Raw genomic sequence first — 20,723 nt, 5'->3', positions numbered from 1 at the left:
ACATGTGATTTGTTTATGGCAACTAATATGAATTTGCTGTTTGCCATTTGTTTTGTGTGTCTTGACTGTCAAATATTCATTTGCATTTGCTTACATACTTCAGAAATTCTATATCGCATTTGCTGTTTGCTTCTATGTCCAGCTTCCTCTTTCGAATCTACATATCTTGATGCCTTTAATTGTCCATGAGTTTGTTTTACTGTATTTAAGGAAAGAGAGGCACACAGCAATCAGTCGCGGTCCCATTAGTTTTTATTACTTTTGCATATCTAGATTTTGGCTATAAATAGCCATCTTCAGTGCATTTGATTTACAACCCAACAAACTCACGGCAGTACCTGTCACCATACAATCTTAGTGGTGTGTAGGTAGTTTCCTCCTGCCTTTACACCAATAAGATTGTATGGTGGCACACACTGCTGCGAGTTTGCTGGATCGTAACTCAAATGCACTGATGACGGCTATTTATAGTCGAAATCTAGATATGAAAGGATAATAAAAACTAATGGGACTGCGACTGATTGCTGAGTGGCTCCCCTTCCTTATAGTCTACAGTCGCTGTGCACAACAGTTCCTTACGGAATCAATGTTGGTTTTGTTTTACTGCATTTGTTGCATACTTCTATGAAGGGGAAACCTTAATTGAATAAACCCATGAATTCAGATACAAAGGCACTGCAGTTTCTGTTTATTGAATGACCAACCAGTTTTATTCTGTTTAGACACAAATATATTGACATTTTGTTGACTAAAGCTCCTAACTTTTTTCACTAATAGGTGCTATCTAAATTTAGCAATGAGGAAAAAACAGCCAAATGGTCCGATATCCCCAAGTTGTTTAAAATGAAATTTTCTGTAACACCATAATTGACACTGCTTACAATATTCCTATATATGTTACAGCAGATTCTGTGACTGTAGTGTTCTGACTAAAATTTGGTATCGGGTCATTTGTAGATACCAGGTCCTTAAAAAATTCTGGCAAATCTATCTTCAGATCTTATTACTTTCTAAAAGTAAACACAAATGATCTTTTACACAACTCTTCTGCAAGCATGTTATTGACTAGCCAGGGTTAAAGTACATGTTAACAACTAATATATAGGAGTCCACAAATTCTACGCATCTGGTTTCTAATAACAGTTCCTTGTTCAAGCAATTAAAATTTTGTCTGAGTTCAAAGTTTGGTGACTGGTCTACTAATACAGACTTACTTCTGTGGGTCTGAATTTTTACATTGCTTTCCTGTGATACTTTGTTAGTTTCGGGCCAAAACTCGCGAGAACTGGTCCAATTTATTTGTTTCTCTGTTGAGGAGCATCCAGCTCACAACAGATTTACTTCTGATTTTGTTAACAAGAGTAATCTCCTCTGCAGCACTGCTTATGTCAGAAGCAAGCACTCGTTAGCAACATTTATTGAAGTACATACATGCCATGTTAAGTACTTTCTTTCATAACTACTAATGTCTCACAACGTTAATAAATTTTGTAAAGAGATTTTTCAGTTTCAGATCAGTTAGTCTATTTTCTCTATGTACACTCAAGCAGTCTTATGGATCTTACCTGAGAGGCAAGGTTGTTACAGTTACATTGGTGAAATGCAGGAATTGCAGCACTGTGAGGAAATTTGTAATAAAGGCACTAGCTTCATTTCTACAGACGTTATTAGCAGCTCTTAAGAGACCACGACCATTATTACTTGTGGGATTGAAGCATTCTTCGTTTACATTCACAATAACACTGTCAAAAATTGCTTCAGGTTTTACAATGCCAGAAAGGTGATCACTGTCATTAACATAGTTTACCAGTACTTCCGATATGTTGCATGCAAGACTGTTGACAAATCATTTCACCATCATCTGTAACAATTCTTCCTTTGCTAAAATGTTGTCCATTTTCCATTCACTATACGTCTCTGAAGAATTGTTCTTACATGTGTCTATAAGAACATCTGAGATTACTGCATGGAGATGAGATTTGTTTTGCAGCTCCCTCATCGTTATGACGGTCTTCTTTTAATAATATACACTTTGTACAGTGAACCAGTATGTCCCATTTTGTTTATGACAAATTCTTGATTGTGGTCTAGTGATCGAGAGACATGCACTTTCCTTTCCAAGAATGTCCACTTATCCTTCATAGAAATATAATTTGTATTTAGAGCAAATGTATCACTTTGAATATCATTCTTTTCTCTCATTATATCTATAGATTTGTTGTCACAGGTGCCACTAGCATATACGAGACAAGACCTTGAATAATTGTCACTTACAAATTATTGCTTAATATGGAACATTTTTTCATGGAACTAACAGTGACAGCTCCTACAATGGATATCTTAATGTTAGTTTTTTGCTACACATCTAGTTTGCACATTTAGATCCATTTTTATTGGTCAAGGTTTCCTGTAAGACTTCCCATGTGGCACCATCTTGTGGTAGGTGAGGTGTGAACCTTTTCCTGATATCTGAACGAATACACCAAACAAGGGAAAATCCAGGATGGAATGTAACAATATTATGAAAATGAAAGTTGCTACTCACCATACAGTGGAGATGCCTGGTCGCAGATAGGCACAACAAAAGACTGTCACAAATAAAGCTTTCAGCCAGTAATGTCTCCATCAGAAATAGATGACACACACACACACACACACACACACACACACACACACACACACACGCGCGCGCGCGACTGGGGTGGGGGTAAGGAGGAGGCTAGGGTGGGAGGGGGGAAGAATAATAGGGTAGGGGTGGCGGACAGTGAAGTGGGAGTGCTCCAAGTTACACGGAGGACAGGCGAGAGGTGACGGGAATAGCGGAAAAGGAGAGAAATAAAAAGACAGGCTGTGATGGTGGAATGAGGGCTCTGTAGTGCTGGAATAGGAACAGGAAAGAAGCTGGATGGATGAGGACAATGACTAATGAAGGTTGAGGCCAAGGAGGTTACGGGAATATAGGATATATTGTAGGGAGAGTTCCCACTTGCACATTTCAGAAAAGCTTGTGTTCGTGGAAAGGATCCATATGGCACAGGTTGTGAAGCAGTCATTGAAATGAAGGATGTCATGTTTGGCAGCATGCTCAGTAACAGGGTGGGCCACTTGTTTCTTGGCCACAGTTTGTCTGTGGCCATTCATGCAGCTTGTTGGTTGTCATGTCCACATAGAATGCAGCTTAGCTTGTAGATCACATGGCTGGTTTCACAGGTAGCCCTGCCTTTGATCGGATAGTTGATGATCGTAACCAGACTGGAGTAGGTGGTGGTGGGACGGTGTGTGGGACAGGTCTTGCATCTAGGTCTATCACAGGGGTATGAGCCATGAGGTAATGGGTTGGGAGCAGGGGTTGGTAGGGATGGATGATATATTGTGTAGGATCGGTGGACGGCAGAATACGACTGTGGGAGGGGTGGGAAGGATAGTGGGCAGGACATTTCTCATATCAGGGCACAATGAGAGGTAGTTAAAACCCTGCCAGAGAATGTAATTCAGTTGCTCCAGTCCTGGGTGGTACTGAGTTACAAGAGGAATGCTCCTCTGTGGCTGGACGGTGCGACGTTGGGAGGTGGTGGAAGACTGGAAAGATAAGGCATGGAAGACTTGTTTTTGCGCAAGCTTGGAAGGATAATTACTGATTTTGAAGGCTTCAGTGAGACCCTTGGTATATTTCGAGAGGGACTGCTCATCACTGTAAATTCGACGACCACGGGTGGCTAGGCTGTATGGAAGGGACTTCTTGGTATTGTACAGATGGCAGCTATCAAAGTGGAGGTATCGCTTGTGGTTGGTAGATTTGATATGGATGGAGGTACTGATGTAGCCATTTTTGTGGTGGATGTCAACATCTGGAAAGGTGTTTGGTTGAGTAGGACCAGGTGCAGCAAATGGGAGAGAAGTTGTTGAGATTCTGGAGGAATGTGGACAGTGCATCCTCACCCTAGATTCAGATCGCAAAGATATCATCAATGAATCTGGACCAGGAGAGGGGTTTAGGATTCTGGGTGTTTAGGAAATATTCCTCTAGATGGTCCATGAATAGGTTACCATAGGATGGTGGCATGCCTCTCCCTCCGCCACTGTGCCATATTTTCACGTCATTTCCCACACCTTTCCAGTGCCACATGATCTTGTTTCTCAACCTACGAACCCCTCCCCAACTGCTCTCATTTTTTCTGCATGGGCTCTCTTCCTTTCCTCTGTCCATTTTGTTCCTCCTTTCTTTGGAGCTTCGTTCTCTGACAACTTCCTGTACGTCAACTTTCTGCTTATATACCTTTCTGTTCAAAATATCTGAATAATATATCTGAATAATTTGTCAGAGCTTTTTGTGAGGCCTTCTTGTACCCCGGATATAGTTTTAAGTCCTTCTGTGTACCTAATAATTTCATGCATAAGTCTTGTTTTGGGAAGCCTGGAGACAAGCCCATAAAATTTTAATCGTCTTTTTCTAATGTCTGCTGCAAGGTTGGGCAATTTCCCAGTTGTTTGAAGAGATTGTAGTCTACAGCCTTCTTCTGTTTTCTTATATAATTTTTCTGTATAGATGCAGATGGAAGGAGCAAGGATCCATTGTGGTGGAAAAAATTACACAAACAACATAGAATAATATCCAAAAAAATCTTACTCAAATATGTGTGAGAGTCGATGATAGCGAAAGTTGAAAACTCACTAAAATTGGCATGTCACATTGAGATCGAAGAAAAGATACAAATAATGAATGTGTGTGTGTTTATTTTAATGAGTTTTTGCCTTTCACTATCATCGATTCCCTCACATTTCATCTCACTTCCCCCCTTTGCACCTGTTTAATCCTTCTGATTTTTCACATGTATTTGTATTTCTGCAATTTTTTCAGACATTATTTTATGTTATTTAAGTAATTTTTTGCATTTTTTTGCACCACCATGGATCCTTGCTCCGTCCACCTGCATCAATACAGAAAAGTTTCCTTATCCCTAGCTAGAACTCAGTCCCACTTTCCCTGAAATGTATCCTACATTCCCTAACTCTCCTGGCCTCAACCTTCATTAGTCATTGTCCTCACCCATCCAGCCCCTTCCCTGTTCCCATTCCAGCACTACACAGCCCTCATTACACCATCACACCCAGTCTTTTTACTCCTCTCCTTTTCTGTTACTCCTCCTCCCCCCCTCTCCTCACCTCTCACCTGCCCTCCATCTAACCTGCAGCACTTAACTCCACTGTCCACCACCCCTACCAAACTATTCCTCCCCTCCCCGGCTCTTCCTTTATTTATTTTTTCTTCCAGTTTTATTTGTGACAGTTTTTTGTTGGGCCTACCTGCAACCCAGCATCTCCCCTATATGGTGAATAGGAACTTTCCTTTTCATAATACTGTAACTTAAAACACCACCTTACTTGGTAGTTTTATCAATGGTATTACCTGTTTTCAAACTAGTAATCCAGGGCAAAGCACAGTTGTACAGGATTTGGTTTATACATTAAAGTGCCATCATTCATAACTTGATATTGCTCTACCCATTGATAACCTGTATGACAACTAGGCTGTTTCTACCTTGTGTTCATTGCCTATGCACATGTTCAGTTACTTACTAGTTAGTAATGTGTGAGATAAGTGTTGGGCCCATTGGAATCGTGCAATTAATTTCCTGAAGGTACTACTATGAAGCAATGGGTTTAGTAATTAATTACACGTGCCACACATTGTGCTGACACTGACACAAACAGAACATAAGTGGATTTTACTATGCAAGACCAAAGTAGCACTAAGGAGGAGGTCAGTGTACAATGTGTGGGGATAAGGTAAGAAATTGTCAGATTCACAATCTGATGGTTTGGAGAAACAGTTACATTTTATAAGCTGAATCCAGCTAACAGGCAGACCTGCTTAAATGTACTTATTACAACTGAATAGATGAGTTGGAAAAGGAGTCATGTCCACTTTTTCTTTCAAATTACATTTACTGGACATAACTGTTCTTTATATCAATACACATCATTTGATAAACAGGGACTCATGTTCCATCAACAGAAGTGTTCGTTAGAAGGGCATTGTGTTAGAGAACGGATCCATATAAAGAAGCTTACAGGGGACTTGTTCCAATGAAGATGAAACCAGACAATGTAAAGAGAATTCTACAAGTGTACCCACCATTGTCCGCTTTGCTGTATTTTGCTTGCAATTGTTTTTTGGACACATTATAAATATACCTGTATGCTCATTACACACTCTTTTATTGCTACTGTTTTAATGACTATGAGCAACATAAACTTGTATAACACAGTCCTTCTGCTGCAAACAGAACGCTAGTTGCCTCATCATCAGATTTGAAAGGGGTCATCTCCAGTACTTCCAAACTTGATTACTGAGCACAGTAGATTGCTAAAGTATGTTGTATTGGTGTACATTGTTTAACCCTGGGGCCAACTGCAACATGGCAACTCCACGACACCATGCTTAAACCCACTATGCAATAAAAGAGTTTTTTTGTCTCTTCTCAAAAATTTACTTACTGGGACATGACTACATTTCCAACTCACTGATTCAGTTACTTAAGTTCATACAGTTATACACGTTCATACAGTATGCAGAGACAGATGACCACAGAATATTCCATTTTTCATAAAGGGACTTTCCAAAAAAAGAGTTAGTGAAATGGGAACTCTAGCCAGAGAATTTCAATTGGCATCTGAAAGAAGAAAAAGAAGATTACGGTTTAGAGTCCCATTGATGCCCAGGTCATTAGAGACTTGGCACATACTCAGAAAGATAGGGAAGGAATCTGATCATGTCATTTTGAAAGGAACCATTCCAGTATTTGCCTTAAGTGGGACTTAGGGAACATACAGGAGACCAAAATCTAGATGGCGGAATGGGGACATAAACCATCATCTTCTTGACTATGGGTTCAGTACAAAGTTCAGTCATCGATAGGTACACACAAAAGAAAAAAGAAAACTTGCTAGCTTTCAGAAGATATCCCCCCCCCCTCCCCCTCCCCTCGGAAGTTCGAGTCCTCCCTCGGGAATGGGTGTGTGTGTTGTTCTTAACGTAAGTTAGTTTAAGTTATATTAAGTAGTGCATAAGCTTAGGGACCGATGACCTCAGCAGTTTGGTCCGTAAGACCTTACCACTTAATATCCTTTGATGAGCTAGAGCACACACACTATCTCCCCCCCCCCCCCCCCCTACACCTCCCCCACACACACATACATACACGCACTTGCCTTACATTGTTGTCAGTTCAACACACAATACTGCAACTGCATTTGGCAGGACGACTAGGGTGGGGCAGGGGTTGCGTTGGATGGTGTGGGTAGAGGATGAACAAAGTGGGAAACAGGAATAGGAGTTGGAGATAGGTAACTAGTGGCTTGGAGGGAGGCAGCAGATGCACTGGTTATGAATGCAGGAGGGAGCAGTGGCAGATGCATGGGCTAGGCAAGTGATACCCATGTACTGGTGCTGGTGAGGTGCGGCACACAATGAAGATGACATGAAGGCATGGATTGGGAGGTGGTGACAAGGCAGAGGAGGGGAAAATTGTTGGGTAGAGGGTGTGGGGGGCAATGGGTTAGCAGAGACTGAAGGCAGGAGGATTATAGAAGCAAAGGATGTGTAGCAAGGATAGCTTCAGTGTGTGTGTGTGTGTGTGTGTGTGTGTGTGTGTGTGTGTGTGTGTGTGTGTGTACTCTAGCTCACTAGTAAGTGGCCCTTTACTCCTAAATTATTTACACATAAATATGACTTCAGTGTCTTAGCACTGTACCCCACTCACTGGACATCTGGAGGCAAAGTGAGAGCTTTTACAAATGTTCTGTTGCATTTGTATATTATGGCACAGTTGCAGTCTGCACATTAAGTGCCATGAAATCTTGAATTGATAGCTATGCCTGGCCATTCTGACATATACGGAAGTATCACCACACTAGAGTATAAGTTCAGGAGAGTGATGCTCCAACAGCATTAAAAGAAACTTGATAGTTAAGTAATAATGATACACAAACATTCCTCACAAGCAAACTTTTTGTAAAGATTGTTCAGTAAAATAAAGCTCAGTAATGGACTTCCAGTCAAATAAACTTGAAAATTTTCAGTGTTGAATAACCCTGGGTGGAATATGAACATGGGTGTGTTTGAGAAAGACAATCACTCACCATATAGAAGATATGTTGAGCAATAGATATAATGGTCACCATACAGAAGATTGATTATTTTAAGCCAGATTTCAAACTTGTATTTTTCTTTAGAGCTGATAAAAAGAAGCCTCCTTCTACACAGAAATATTTACTCAAGAAATTTGCAATAATAAACAAAAATACTATAAGAAAACATCTGAAATCATTAATTACCAGATTTTGGCAAAACTTGCATCATGATAACTCACAGGAAAATGGTTGGTTCTAGAGGGTGTTCCAGAAGAAATGGTCAGAATTCAGGGATATGATTAGAATGATCATTCAAAGCCAAAAACTCTAGTAAAAATGGGCTCTAAAACACATACTTTAAGAGCTGTCAGCACTACTTCACCTTAATTCCTCTCAAATTGTAGAAAGCAAGGAGCTTGCAGTAGAAGAGATTTGTTTCTCAGTATCAAAGCTGAAGATCTGCTCATAGCTCATGAAGTATCCATTTTAGAGCCCACATTTACTAAAATTCTTTGTTTTGCACAATAAGTCCTGTTATATCCCTGGATACTGATCATTCCTTCTGGGACACCCTGTACAATGGTTAGGCAACCAAAAATGTATCTTGTGGCAGATAATTGTTATTCAAAAATTCCTTTTGGCAACGGACCCTACTGCAATTAAAATGCATAAAATAAATTCTATTTAGTTTTATTTTAACATTATCAAGCATCATTCCTGAATAACTATTTTGTTTGCAGAAATAGTCATTTTTCTTCTGGATAGTTCTCATTACTTAAACTTTGAAAACTTCCTAATAATACTTTCAAACATGAAAAAATTAATTTTTGATATCAATAGTGAATAAAAGATAAGATATATTGCAAATGAATGTCAATTTGAAAATACTGAATGTCTGGTTACATTCTAAATTCTCAAATGCTTAAATGCAGTGTTTTTATAATTTTATTGTGACCAATGATATTATAAGGCTACCAATGCACATTTCCTAGTTGTCCATAATACGTACTGAAACAACAAAACTATGTTAAAGCTTTAGAAGCTGCTCTGTCACTGCTTTTCTTCCTCTTCCAATGCAATTTACATAATAATAAATTAAAACAAAAAGTAAGAGAAACACAATTTCCTTCTGGAAGATATTTTTCTCCCGTTTCATTTGAGTGGTATCTTTATTTATTCACTGAATTGCCTGCTACATCATCAACACTATACATATGGACAACTAGATGAGCACATACACACACATGCAATTACACAAACAAACAAAGGAACACTGGATTACATATATTTAAGACACAGATCTCCTATAATAACAGAACACACTAATTCAAATGTAAAGAAGCAAACTAATACAACCAGAATATTTTGCACTAGTTACATTTAAAAATGACACATTTAATATCACAACATCATACGGCAACACCTAGTTACTACATTAGCAATGTATCACAAAAACGTTACAGACAGCTATTCTCATAATAATTTCCTTTTACATATCTTCGAGGAAAGTGAGTAAAAAGTATGCATGTAAATAAACATATTTTACATATAAATACGTATTACCTGCAGGTGTCAGTAAGTATACACATGGAGTAGTTGCAGATCATTTTTAGGTCTATATGTAATTCACATACTGTATTGGACATACTGTATAATGGACCGATAATCTTGTCAAGTAGTTTACATACTTAGAAGGCATGAGAATCTTACAGTTTATAACACCTAATTAACACTGAAGTCACAACACAGAAACATAGCTCTATTTAAATACTGCAGCATAATTACTTTCTTAAAACTGCAATGTCAGGAAGAATAGGCCTTATCTGGCAAACATGTCAACAAAGCTCACCAAGTCAAACTGCATGAAAAGCCATATAGAAGCAATTTATCCACAAAACAAACCAAAAATCATTTCTCTGAAAGAGAAATACTAAGGATCAACAAATTATTCCAAAAAAAGAACAGAATATCTGACTACAAATGGGCAGTGATCTTGTTGATAACGCATACACAGAGAAGCACCAAACTACAGTTTCACCAAAACTGTAACTTAAGCCAATGAAAAAATTAAACACATAATGTGACATCTTGTTAGAATATAACGAAAATACAACAGTTAATGCAGAGTGTGAGCAATGGGCATGAGAACAGAGACAGAAAGTAGAAAAACCCGTCAAGATAAATAAAGTTACAAAAGCAAGGTATTCTTTCATAGACACATGCTCTGTGATCATTTCTCATCCTACAGGACTCAAATAATACATTATTTCCTCATCTTTTATATTTTCTACCTGCTTTTTTACTCTGTACCTTCACTGCAACTACAGTTCTGTTTATCTCACATCCAAATATTTACTTTTAATTTCAATCAAATTCAATTTTCTCAAGGATTCTTTTCACAAATCCTGTAGTTATCATTTATTCAAATGTCATCATCATATTTCTTATTTACTTGGCCAACATGACCAAGGAAAGTTTTGTAACCATGTAGATGATGTATACAGCAGTTTGGATTAACTGCAATTAACCATCATTCTTTGTTTCATGCACATCACTTTTCCATCACTATAAAGACCAAATTAAGCAGTGGTACCCCTCAAAACAGCAATCTGACCCCCTGGTAACTTTTTAATGAGGAGGTGGAAATGAAATCACTGTTCTCTCTAATCTCTTTTCCTATCTTACAAAGCTCTGATATGAACAAATGAAATATGAAAAGAACAAGTATAGTTTACTATACTTCTGCACACAAGTAGATCTTCTCATCAGGTACTAGTTATATAGACCTTTATAAGAAAAATAGCTATCCACATACTGTTACTGACTTCAGTAAAATTTACTTTCTGTTTAAACAGAATAGATACACTGCACAAAAAAATAAATCACAGTATAAAAAGTAAAGAATACATTTCAGCGATTATCACTGAACAAAACAGTAACACAAAATAGTTTACACTTGCATGCAAGCAATAAGAAATAAAACAATCAGTTCCAGTAAAGCAATGGGGACATGAAAACACTGCCTTCATAGCTTATCTGGTCTATATAAAATTAAAGTGAGTATATCATGTAATTATAGACTTCATGGAAGTTTTCTGAAAGTCAAGTCAATGTTATTACATAATTAATTACACACTTTGAGGTGTTTAAATAACTGAAGCTATGAAAAGGAGGAAACCTCATTTCTCTTCTTCACACCAATACTCGATATGTGGAAGTGACTCAAATCTTTCAAGGATGTTACAATTACTGTGGTGGTGGCTGGTAACTTGGAAACCTGCTCTGGTCATATCCACCATACTGACTTTGAGGAGGGGGGCCATGTGGCCCAGGAGGTGGCATTTGGCCTGAAGGTGGACGATACTGGGAATACCCTTGTGTTGGCGGAGGAGGATATGACTGTGGTCCATACCCAGGTTGTCCATGAGATGGGTAGCCATGTTGAGGAGGATAACCTTGTGGCTGACCAGCCTGGGGAGGTGGCGGAACATAGGTCTGAGTTGTGGCTGGATGTGACTGGAGAGGTGGGAGGCCATAACCACTAGGAGGATTCTGTACTGAACCAGGAGGTGGACCCTGTGGTCCACCTGGACCTCCAGGGGGCTGAAAGCCTGCCTGTCCAGGAGCAGTGCTCGGTGGGTGCTGTGGAGGCATGTACCCACTCTGAGTCACAGGTGGATAGCCTGCCTGTGTAGTTGGAGGGTACCCACTTGATTGTGTAGTTGGAGGATATCCACTTGACTGAGTGGTTGGAGGGTACCCTCCAGACTGTGTTGTTGGCGGATAGCCACTGGACTGTGTTGTAGGTGGAAATCCACTTGTTTGTGTTGTTGGAGGGTACCCACTGGACTGAGTTGTTGGAGGGTATCCACTTGCCTGTGTCGTCGTAGGATACCCACTGGATTGAGTTGTGACAGGGTACCCACTACTCTGAGTACTTGGAGGATAATTGCTAGCCTGTGTGCTGGGTGGAAAGCTGCTACCCTGTGATGGTGAAGAATAAGTAGTTTGGCTTGTTGGAGGGAAGCTTCCACCCTGTGTAGACGGTGGATAATTGCTTCCCTGTGATGACTGCGGGTAACCACCAGCCTGGCTCGAAGTGGAGTAGACTCCTCCTTGTGATGATGGAGGATAAGCATTTGACTGTGATGAAATAGAATATATCGCTCCACCTGACTGTGATGAAGCCTGATATCCACCAGACTGTGATGTTGAAGGGTAAGTAGCAGATTGGGTAGAAGGTGGAAAAGTGCTAACTTGAGTTGTTGGAGTATATCCACTAGCAACAGACTGTGCGGAAGGAGAGTAGTTGCTACTGGACTGCGTGGTGGCAGGATAGTTTTGTTGTTGTGGACCAGCTGAAGGCCCTTGAGGATAAGTTTGAGTAGAAGCTGATGGTGCAGAACTGGTAGTAGTTCCAGTTTGTGAGTAAGCTGTCTGAGGAGATCCAGTAAAGGGTGGTGAGGTTGCAGCAGAAGAGCCATAGCCTCCTACTCCAGGACCTGGACTTGAGCGGCCCACGTATGTACTAGTTGATGTCTGAGAAGGGCCTTGGGCTTGAGTAGATGGAGGTGCAAAATTTCCTGATGGACCATTCCCTGGACCTCCATAATTTCCTGGAGCTTGTGTTTGTTGGGACTGTTGCTGTGGTGGCTGCTGCTGTGATGGTGGCTGCTGTGATGATGGTCCATGAGATGGATGTGACGGATGTGATGGATGTCCCTGATGTGGTTGGAAGTTGCTGCTTGTAGGTCCAGATCCTGGACTGGGGCCAGTGCTGTTAAATGGGGGTCCAACCTGTCCTGTCTGAGTTGAAGATTGTGCCACTGGTCCGTAACTTGTCTGAGAGCTAGCAGACCCATAAGCTGGTTGTGGCTGACTTGTAGGAATTGGCCCATGACTGTAGCCACTGTTAGCCTGATGAGATGGCGTACCACTTGACACTTGATAGCCACTAGGTGTTGACTGTGATAATGCCTGTCCAGATCCTGGAGGTGGTGGTCCATATGGTGAAGGTAAATTTGGTCCAGTGGGCCCACTGCCTGTAAAACAAAAAAATCTGTGCTACATATTTTGTTATCACTTGAACTTTTGTTATTGCTGAGAAAAACATTTAAATATTTGTGACTAATCTGATTTTCATATGACAGTGTAACATAGCATTTAATTTACTACATAGCAGTAAGAACTTTGCCAACTAGTACAAAGAAATCACGTTTTTGAGTAAATTTTTATGTGGCAATAACAATGTATATTTCACAGTTTCGATTAAATAATCAAAGAATAGATTCCTTCTGGTGGAGGACAGCAATGTTTTACCATTATACAATGTACATAAATTTGGAGTAAAACACTAGAGATAACATAAAGACCAACAACAGAACTATTTATCTCTCTTTAAGACCACAACGCTACTATTACAGACAATTTTTTAAGAAGAAATACCTACTATGTGGGAACTGTAATATGCCATGTGGACTCCCTAGTTCTGACTGGTAACAGTTGGAAGACTTTACGCTGTAAGTTGTACATTGCCAACAGTACAGCATACCACTAGCTGGTTTCTTATTTATTTATTTACACGTCAAGATCCATAGGGCCAAATTGAGGAGCAAATCTCCAAGGCCATGGAACGTGTCAATACATGAAATTACAACATAAAAGAAAGAAAAAATAAAATACTTATGAACCCAAAAAACAAGCCATACAACAAGAAAGTATTTTCCAAGGAACTTCTCAACAGAATAGAAGGAGTGACTCATGAGGACACTGTTCAGTTTTGAATTGAAAGTGCATGGATTACTGCTAAGATTTTTTAATTCTAGTGGTAGCTTATTGAAAATGGATGCAGCAGTATACTGCACACCACAAGAGTTAAGGAAGTCCGATCTAAATGCAGGTTTGATTTCTGCCGAGTATTAACTGACTGAATGCCGTCTATTCTTGGGAATAAGCTAATCTTGTTAACAAGAATTGACAGTAAAGAATGTATATATTGAGAGGCCAATGTCAAAATACCCAGGCTCGTGAACAGGGGTAGACAAGAGGTTCATGAACTTACACCACTTATTGCCTGAACCGCCCGTTTCTGAGTCAAAAATATCCTTTTAGAATGGGAAGAGTTACCCCAAAATATAATACCATACGACATAAGGGAATGAAAATAAGCAAAGTAGACTAATTTTCGTGTCAAACAATAACTCACTTCAGATACTGTTTGAATAGTAAAAATGGCAGTATTAAGTCTTTGAACAAGATACTGAATGTGGGCTTTCCATGACAGTTTATTATCTATCTGAACACCAAGAAATTTGAACTGCTCAGTTTCACTAATTATATTCCATTCTGTGAAATTAAAATGTCAGGTTTTGTTGGATTGTGTTTTATAAACTGTAGAAACTGAGTCTTACTGTGATTTAGTGTTAGTTTATTTTCTACAAGCCATGACCTTAAGTCATGAACTGCACTATTTGAAACCGAGCAAATGTTGCACACTACATTCTTTACTACCAAGCCAGTGTCGTAAGCAAACAGAAATATTTTAGAGTTACTTGTAATAGTAGAGGACATATCATTTACATAAATAAGGAACATGAGCGGCCCCAACACTGATACCTGGGATACCCTCTATTCGACTGTACCCCACTCAAATCCCACATCACAGCCATTCTCAACACTGAATAATGGCCTTTTCCTGTCTGGTGCTAAAGTAAGAGGTGAACAAATCGTGTGCTACTCCCTGTATTCCGTAAGAGTCCAACTTCTGGAGCAATATTTTGTGATCAACACAATCAAACGACCTAGTTAAAAAAATAAATAAATAAATAAATAAAATAAAATAAAAAAAATAGAAAAATTGCCTAGCATTCGAAACCTTTTGTTTAGCTCATCCACTACTTCAGATAGAGAAGAGAATATAGCATTTTCAGTTTTTAAACGACTTCTAAAGCCGAACTGTACATTTGATAGCAAATCATGTGATTAAAATGAACAATTATCCTTACTTACACAGCCTTTTCAATAGCTTGAGCAGACACTGATGGCATATAAATAGGTCTAAAATTGTCTACATAATTCCTTTCTTCCTTTTCATAAAGCGGCTTTACTACTGAGTACTTTAATCATTCACGAAACTGACCATTCCTAAAGGAAAAATCACAAATCTGGCTAAATAAAGGGCTAACATGTACAACACAGCACTTTAACATTCTGATAGGCACTCCATCATATCCATGAGAGTCCTTAGTCTTCAGTGACTTAATGATTGTCTCAATTTCCCACTTGTCTGTATGACAGAGTATTTAAGACACCCCTGTAGAAACTAAATTTTTATTTTATTCAACAACAATGCTCAGAAAATTATTTTAAATACTGTACGTATTGTCGCAGAAGAAGCTGAGTAGCACTGTCACTGTGGTGTAGTGGTTATGATACTACACTGTTGCATGGAATTGTAAAATGTTGCACGAACTGTAAAATTTTAATTTCTATATTTGGCTCAAGGACATTCTAGAAGTATTCACAAATAACAAAAAACATTGTACTGGAATGTTCTGCAACTGTATATATACCGCATGTGTTCTGGCTGGAGGCAGTTCGCTCCGCGCTCTTGTATGTGCAAGTGCTCAATAAACCTTTATTAAGTGAAGTTAGTGTTCGTCATTCATCTAATTACACTTTCTTCTACGTGACATTATTCTGGTGGAGATGCTGGGTATTGGAACTTGTGATAGCGCACATTATCGACGACACAGTGGCTCCCATTAGGCCACGACAGTTTACGTGGCGAGAAACCCGTTCGAGCCATATTCCACAGACTGCACTCTATCGGAGACAGAAGAAGAGGAGGATGTTACGATTACAGCAATTGTGTGCCACCACATGAGACACCCTTCCAGGTTTTCTGGTGATGATGGCCAAGATCCAAACAAGTAGCTAAAGGTATATGAGCATATAGCCAGATTTAACATATGGGATTACACCGTGTATTTGGCTAATGTATTTTTCTACTTGGAGGGCACTGCCAAGCAATGGTATGAGAACAATGAGGAGAAGTTCACAAGTTGGGAAGTATTCACGGCGGAACTGCTCAAGTATTATGGCGACACATAACGACAGAAGTGCAAGGCTGAAGATAAATTACAATGCAGGGCACAGCATCCAGGAGAAACGACAGCATCCTACATTCAAGATGTCTTTGAGTTGTGTAAAATAGTGGAGCCTAGAATGAAAGAGAAAGATAAGGTTGCACATCTCATGAAGGGTGTTGCTGAGCACATGTATCAAGCTCGACTCCTGAAGGAGGTTTCGACAGCAGACGACTTCATAAAATGGTGCCAGTATATCGAGACAATGCATCAAAAAAGAATTACACGCAAGAAGTTTGAACGGCTTTCAAATGTCGTATCGATGTCTGCGATGGAGGAAGATACTGATTTCACACGTGTTCTTCATCAGGTAGTGAGAGAGGAAGTTCAGAAGGCACTTGGATTGCACGGCGAGCAAAAAACCGAGACGCTTCAAGAGATCGTAAGGGAGAAAGTGGAACAGACATTGAACTCAATCTCTCGTCCTTCATTTCCCCTTAAAACCGTGAAAAAGTCAAGACCCAGGCGGAGTTACATTCCTACAATGAGGAATCTGTTTGGGCACCAAGGAAGACTGACGTCTGGAGGACCCAGGATATCCAATCAGTATGTTACCGCTGTAGATGACCAGGACATGTGGTGCACTATTGTCAAGAAAGGCAGGGGATATTTGATGACACCTGTGCCAGAAGACAGCAGACCGATCTTAGTCAACGCCAACTCCGAGACAATGAAGATGAACAAGATGTGGGTGCAGGACGACGTATGTCACCATCGCCGCAAGCTAGCCACTGGAGAGGACGCTCCCCAACACAGTGATAAAGGTCTCCATCACTGTTTAGAAGCTCCAGCCAATCACCTAGCCACCGCAACCTGGAAAACTAAAGGGTGCGTCCTTCCTTGGAGGCGAGGCCGCCGAAGAGAAAAATCCTCCGCCGTCGATCACTACAAAAATGATAGGAAACTACGTCAAAATCTTCATGGGTGGCCGACCAGCCCAAGTTCTTGTGGACTCTGGAGCATCATAGTCAGTCATTTCGGAGAAGTACCATTGCCAGTTGCAGAAAACCGTATTTGTCGACAACAAAACATCTCTGCTGAAGGTGGTTAATAGGAAATATGTAAAACCTACAGAAAGATGTATCATTCGTGTGGGTATAAGTGGCCATACACAGCTCTTAGAATTCATTGTCTTACACAAGTGTAGTCATGACATCATTCTCGGATGGGACTTCTTGAAAGCTTCTCAGGCAATTGTACACTCCTGGAAATTGAAATAAGAACACCGTGAATTCATTGTCCCAGGAAGGGGAAACTTTATTGACACATTCCTGGGGTCAGATACATCACATGATCACACTGACAGAACCACAGGCACATAGACACAGGCAACAGAGCATGCACAATGTCGGCACTAGTACAGTGTATATCCACCTTTCGCAGCAATGCAGGCTGCTATTCTCCCATGGAGACGATCGTAGAGATGCTGGATGTAGTCCTGTGCAACAGCTTGCCATGCCATTTCCACCTGGCGCCTCAGTTGGACCAGCGTTCGTGCTGGACGTGCAGACCGCGTGAGACGACGCTTCATCCAGTCCCAAACATGCTCAATGGGGGACAGATTCGGAGATCCTGCTGGCCATGGTAGTTGACTTACACCTTCTAGAGCACGTTGGGTGGCACGGGATACATGCGGACGTGCATTGTCCTGTTGGAACAGCAAGTTCCCTTGCCGGTCTAGGAATGGTAGAACGATGGGTTCGATGACGGTTTGGATGTACCGTGCACTATTCAGTGTCCCCTCGACGATCACCAGTGGTGTACGGCCAGTGTAGGAGATCGCTCCCCACACCATGATGCCGGGTGTTGGCCCTGTGTGCCTCGGTCGTATGCAGTCCTGATTGTGGCGCTCACCTGCACGGCGCCAAACACACATACGACCATCATTGGCACCAAGGCAGAAGCGACTCTCATCGCTGAAGACGACACGTCTCCATTCGTCCCTCCATTCACGCCTGTCGCGACACCACTGGAGGCGGGCTGCATGATGTTGGGGCGTGAGCGGAAGACGGCCTAACGGTGTGCAGGACCGTAGCCCAGCTTCATGGAGACGGTTGCGAATGGTCCTCGCCGATACCCCAGGAGCAACAGTGTCCCTAATTTGCTGGGAAATGGCGGTGCGGTCCCCTACGGCACTGCGTAGGATCCTACGGTCTTGGCGTGCATCCGTGCATCGCTGCGGTCCGGTCCCAGGTCGACGGGCATGAGCACCTTCCGCCGACCACTGGCGACAACATCGATGTACTGTGGAGACCTCACGCCCCACGTGTTGAGCAATTCGGCGGTACGTCCACCCGGCCTCCCGCATGCCCACTATACGCCCTCGCTCAAAGTCCGTCAGCTGCACATATGGTTCACGTCCACGCTGTCGCGGCATGCTACCAGTGTTAAAGACTGCGATGGAGCTCCGTATGCCACGGCAAACTGGCTGACACTGACGGCGGCGGTGCACAAATGCTGCGCAGCTAGCGCCATTCGACGGCCAACAACGCGGTTCCTGGTGTGTCCGCTGTGCCGTGCGTGTGATCATTGCTTGTACAGCCCTCTCGCAGTGTCCGGAGCAAGTATGGTGGGTCTGACACACCGGTGTCAATGTGTTCTTTTTTCCATTTCCAGGAGTGTAGATTGTGGTCGCTCAAAGATTATGCTAGACGAGATGAGATACTATGGACAGGAAGATGCGCATCCGAGTGTGTGGAGACTGTGTGCTGGGTGAAGTGATCATTCCTGCAGTCAGCGCTAGAAAGGAAACTGTCATGTGTCATGCCATGCATCAACCCATGGATCTTGTAGTGGAATGTAAGAGAAGCATATTACTGAAGAATAACTTGGTCATCCCAGCTTCTGTCGTCTCATTTAATTGTGAACTGTAAATAGTTAACTGTCGCCGAGAACCGCACATCCTTCCAAGACGTATGTGTGAAGCAAATACTGAGTCGTTAATTGCAGAACAGCTGAGTGTCATAGAAGCCATGTCTGTGGGCGAAATTGGCACTACCACTACGAGACAAGATCTTCTAGCTCAACTATCACCAGATCTCACTAAGGAACAACTGAAGAAGCTACTTGCCATTCTTCAAGAGTTCTCTGAATGCTTCAATCCACAGGTGAAGAGCAAATGAGATAAATCGATGGTGAAGCACCGGATTAGCACTGGATACCATCAACTAATAAGCCAGAGAGCCTACCGTGTATCACCAACGGAACGTCAAATAATTCGTGACGACGTAGAGAAAATGATGAAGAATGACATCATTCAGCCTTCACAGAGCCCATGGTCGTCACCCGTTGTTCTCCTCAGGAAAAAGAATGGCAGTTGGTGCTTTCGTGTTGACTACAGGAAGCTTAATAAGATAATTAAAAAGGACGTTTACCCTCTTCCACAAACTGACGATACACCAGATTGTCTGAAGGGGGCTAAGTTTTTCTCAACCATGGACATGTACTTGGGATACTGGCAAATAGAAGTAGATGAAGCTGATCATGAGAAAACTGCATTCATCACCCCTGAGGGCCTGTATGAGTTTAAGGTAATGCCGTTTGCTTTGTGTAATGCACCAGCAACTTTTGAATGGATGGTGGATAATCATCTAAGTCACCTGATGTGGACGATGTGTCTTTGTTATTTAGATATCACTATAGTGTTCTCAGAGACATTTGATGAATACATAAAAAGTGAGGGCTGTTCTTAAGTGTCTCCAACAAGGGGGACTGAAACTTAATTCAAGAAAGTGTCTCTTTGGAGCAAAAGAAATCAAAATACTTGGCACCTTGTGTCAAATGAAGGTGTGCAGCCGGACCCAGAAAAGGTGAGATCTATAACGGAATTTCCTATTCTTAAAAATATTAGAGATGTGAGAAGCTTCCTTGGATTATGTTCTTATTACAGTTGTTTTATCAAAGACGATTGTATCAAAGCCAGGCCACTCGAAGAGTTGTTAAAAGCTGATGCTAAATTTATCTGCTCAAGAAGATTCTTTCGATGTGATGCGAAAAGCTCTGACGACTGACCCTGTACTTGGTCTGTATGATGAGACAGCACCTACAGAACTACACACAGATGAAAGTGGGTATGAAATCGGTACTGTCCTGGTGCAAATTTCAGATGGAAAAGAAAAGGTTGTAGCCTATGCTTCTAGGGTGGCAATGGCCTTGCCGCAGTGGACACACCGGTTCCCGTTAGATCACCGAAGTTAAGCGCTGTCGGGCGTGGCAGGCACTTGGATGGGTGACCATCCGGGTCGCCATGTGCTGTTGCCATTTTACGGGGTGCACTCAGCCTCGTGATGCCAATTGAGGAGCTACTTGACCGAATAGTAGCGTCTCCAGTCAAAGAAAACTATCGTAACGGCCGGGAGAGCGGTGTGCTGACCTCACGCCCCTCCTATCCGCATCCTCAGCTGAGGATGACACGGCAGTCGGATGGTCCCGATGGGCCACTTG

General features: G+C 41.5%; 1 protein-coding gene and 1 pseudogene across 3 annotated transcripts in view; one reads left to right on the top strand and one right to left on the bottom strand.

The window, feature by feature from the left end:
- Positions 1 to 8,256: 8,256 nt before the first annotated feature.
- LOC124776256 (trithorax group protein osa-like) overlaps positions 8,257 to 20,723 on the bottom strand; it is a 97,429-nt gene continuing 84,962 nt past the window's right edge. For all 3 annotated transcript variants that reach the window (XM_047251136.1, XM_047251138.1, XM_047251139.1), the window contains one exon: positions 8,257 to 13,175. In XM_047251136.1, the coding sequence (XP_047107092.1) occupies positions 11,380 to 13,175 (1,796 nt within the window). In that variant the 3' untranslated portion in view covers positions 8,257 to 11,379. The remainder of the gene's footprint in view (positions 13,176 to 20,723) is intronic.
- LOC124778378 lies at positions 20,423 to 20,540 on the top strand (annotated as a pseudogene).

This window comes from Schistocerca piceifrons, chromosome 2, assembly GCF_021461385.2.
Source record: "Schistocerca piceifrons isolate TAMUIC-IGC-003096 chromosome 2, iqSchPice1.1, whole genome shotgun sequence".
Lineage (NCBI taxonomy): Eukaryota > Metazoa > Arthropoda > Insecta > Orthoptera > Acrididae > Schistocerca > Schistocerca piceifrons.
This window is presented reverse-complemented; position numbering and strand designations above follow the sequence as displayed.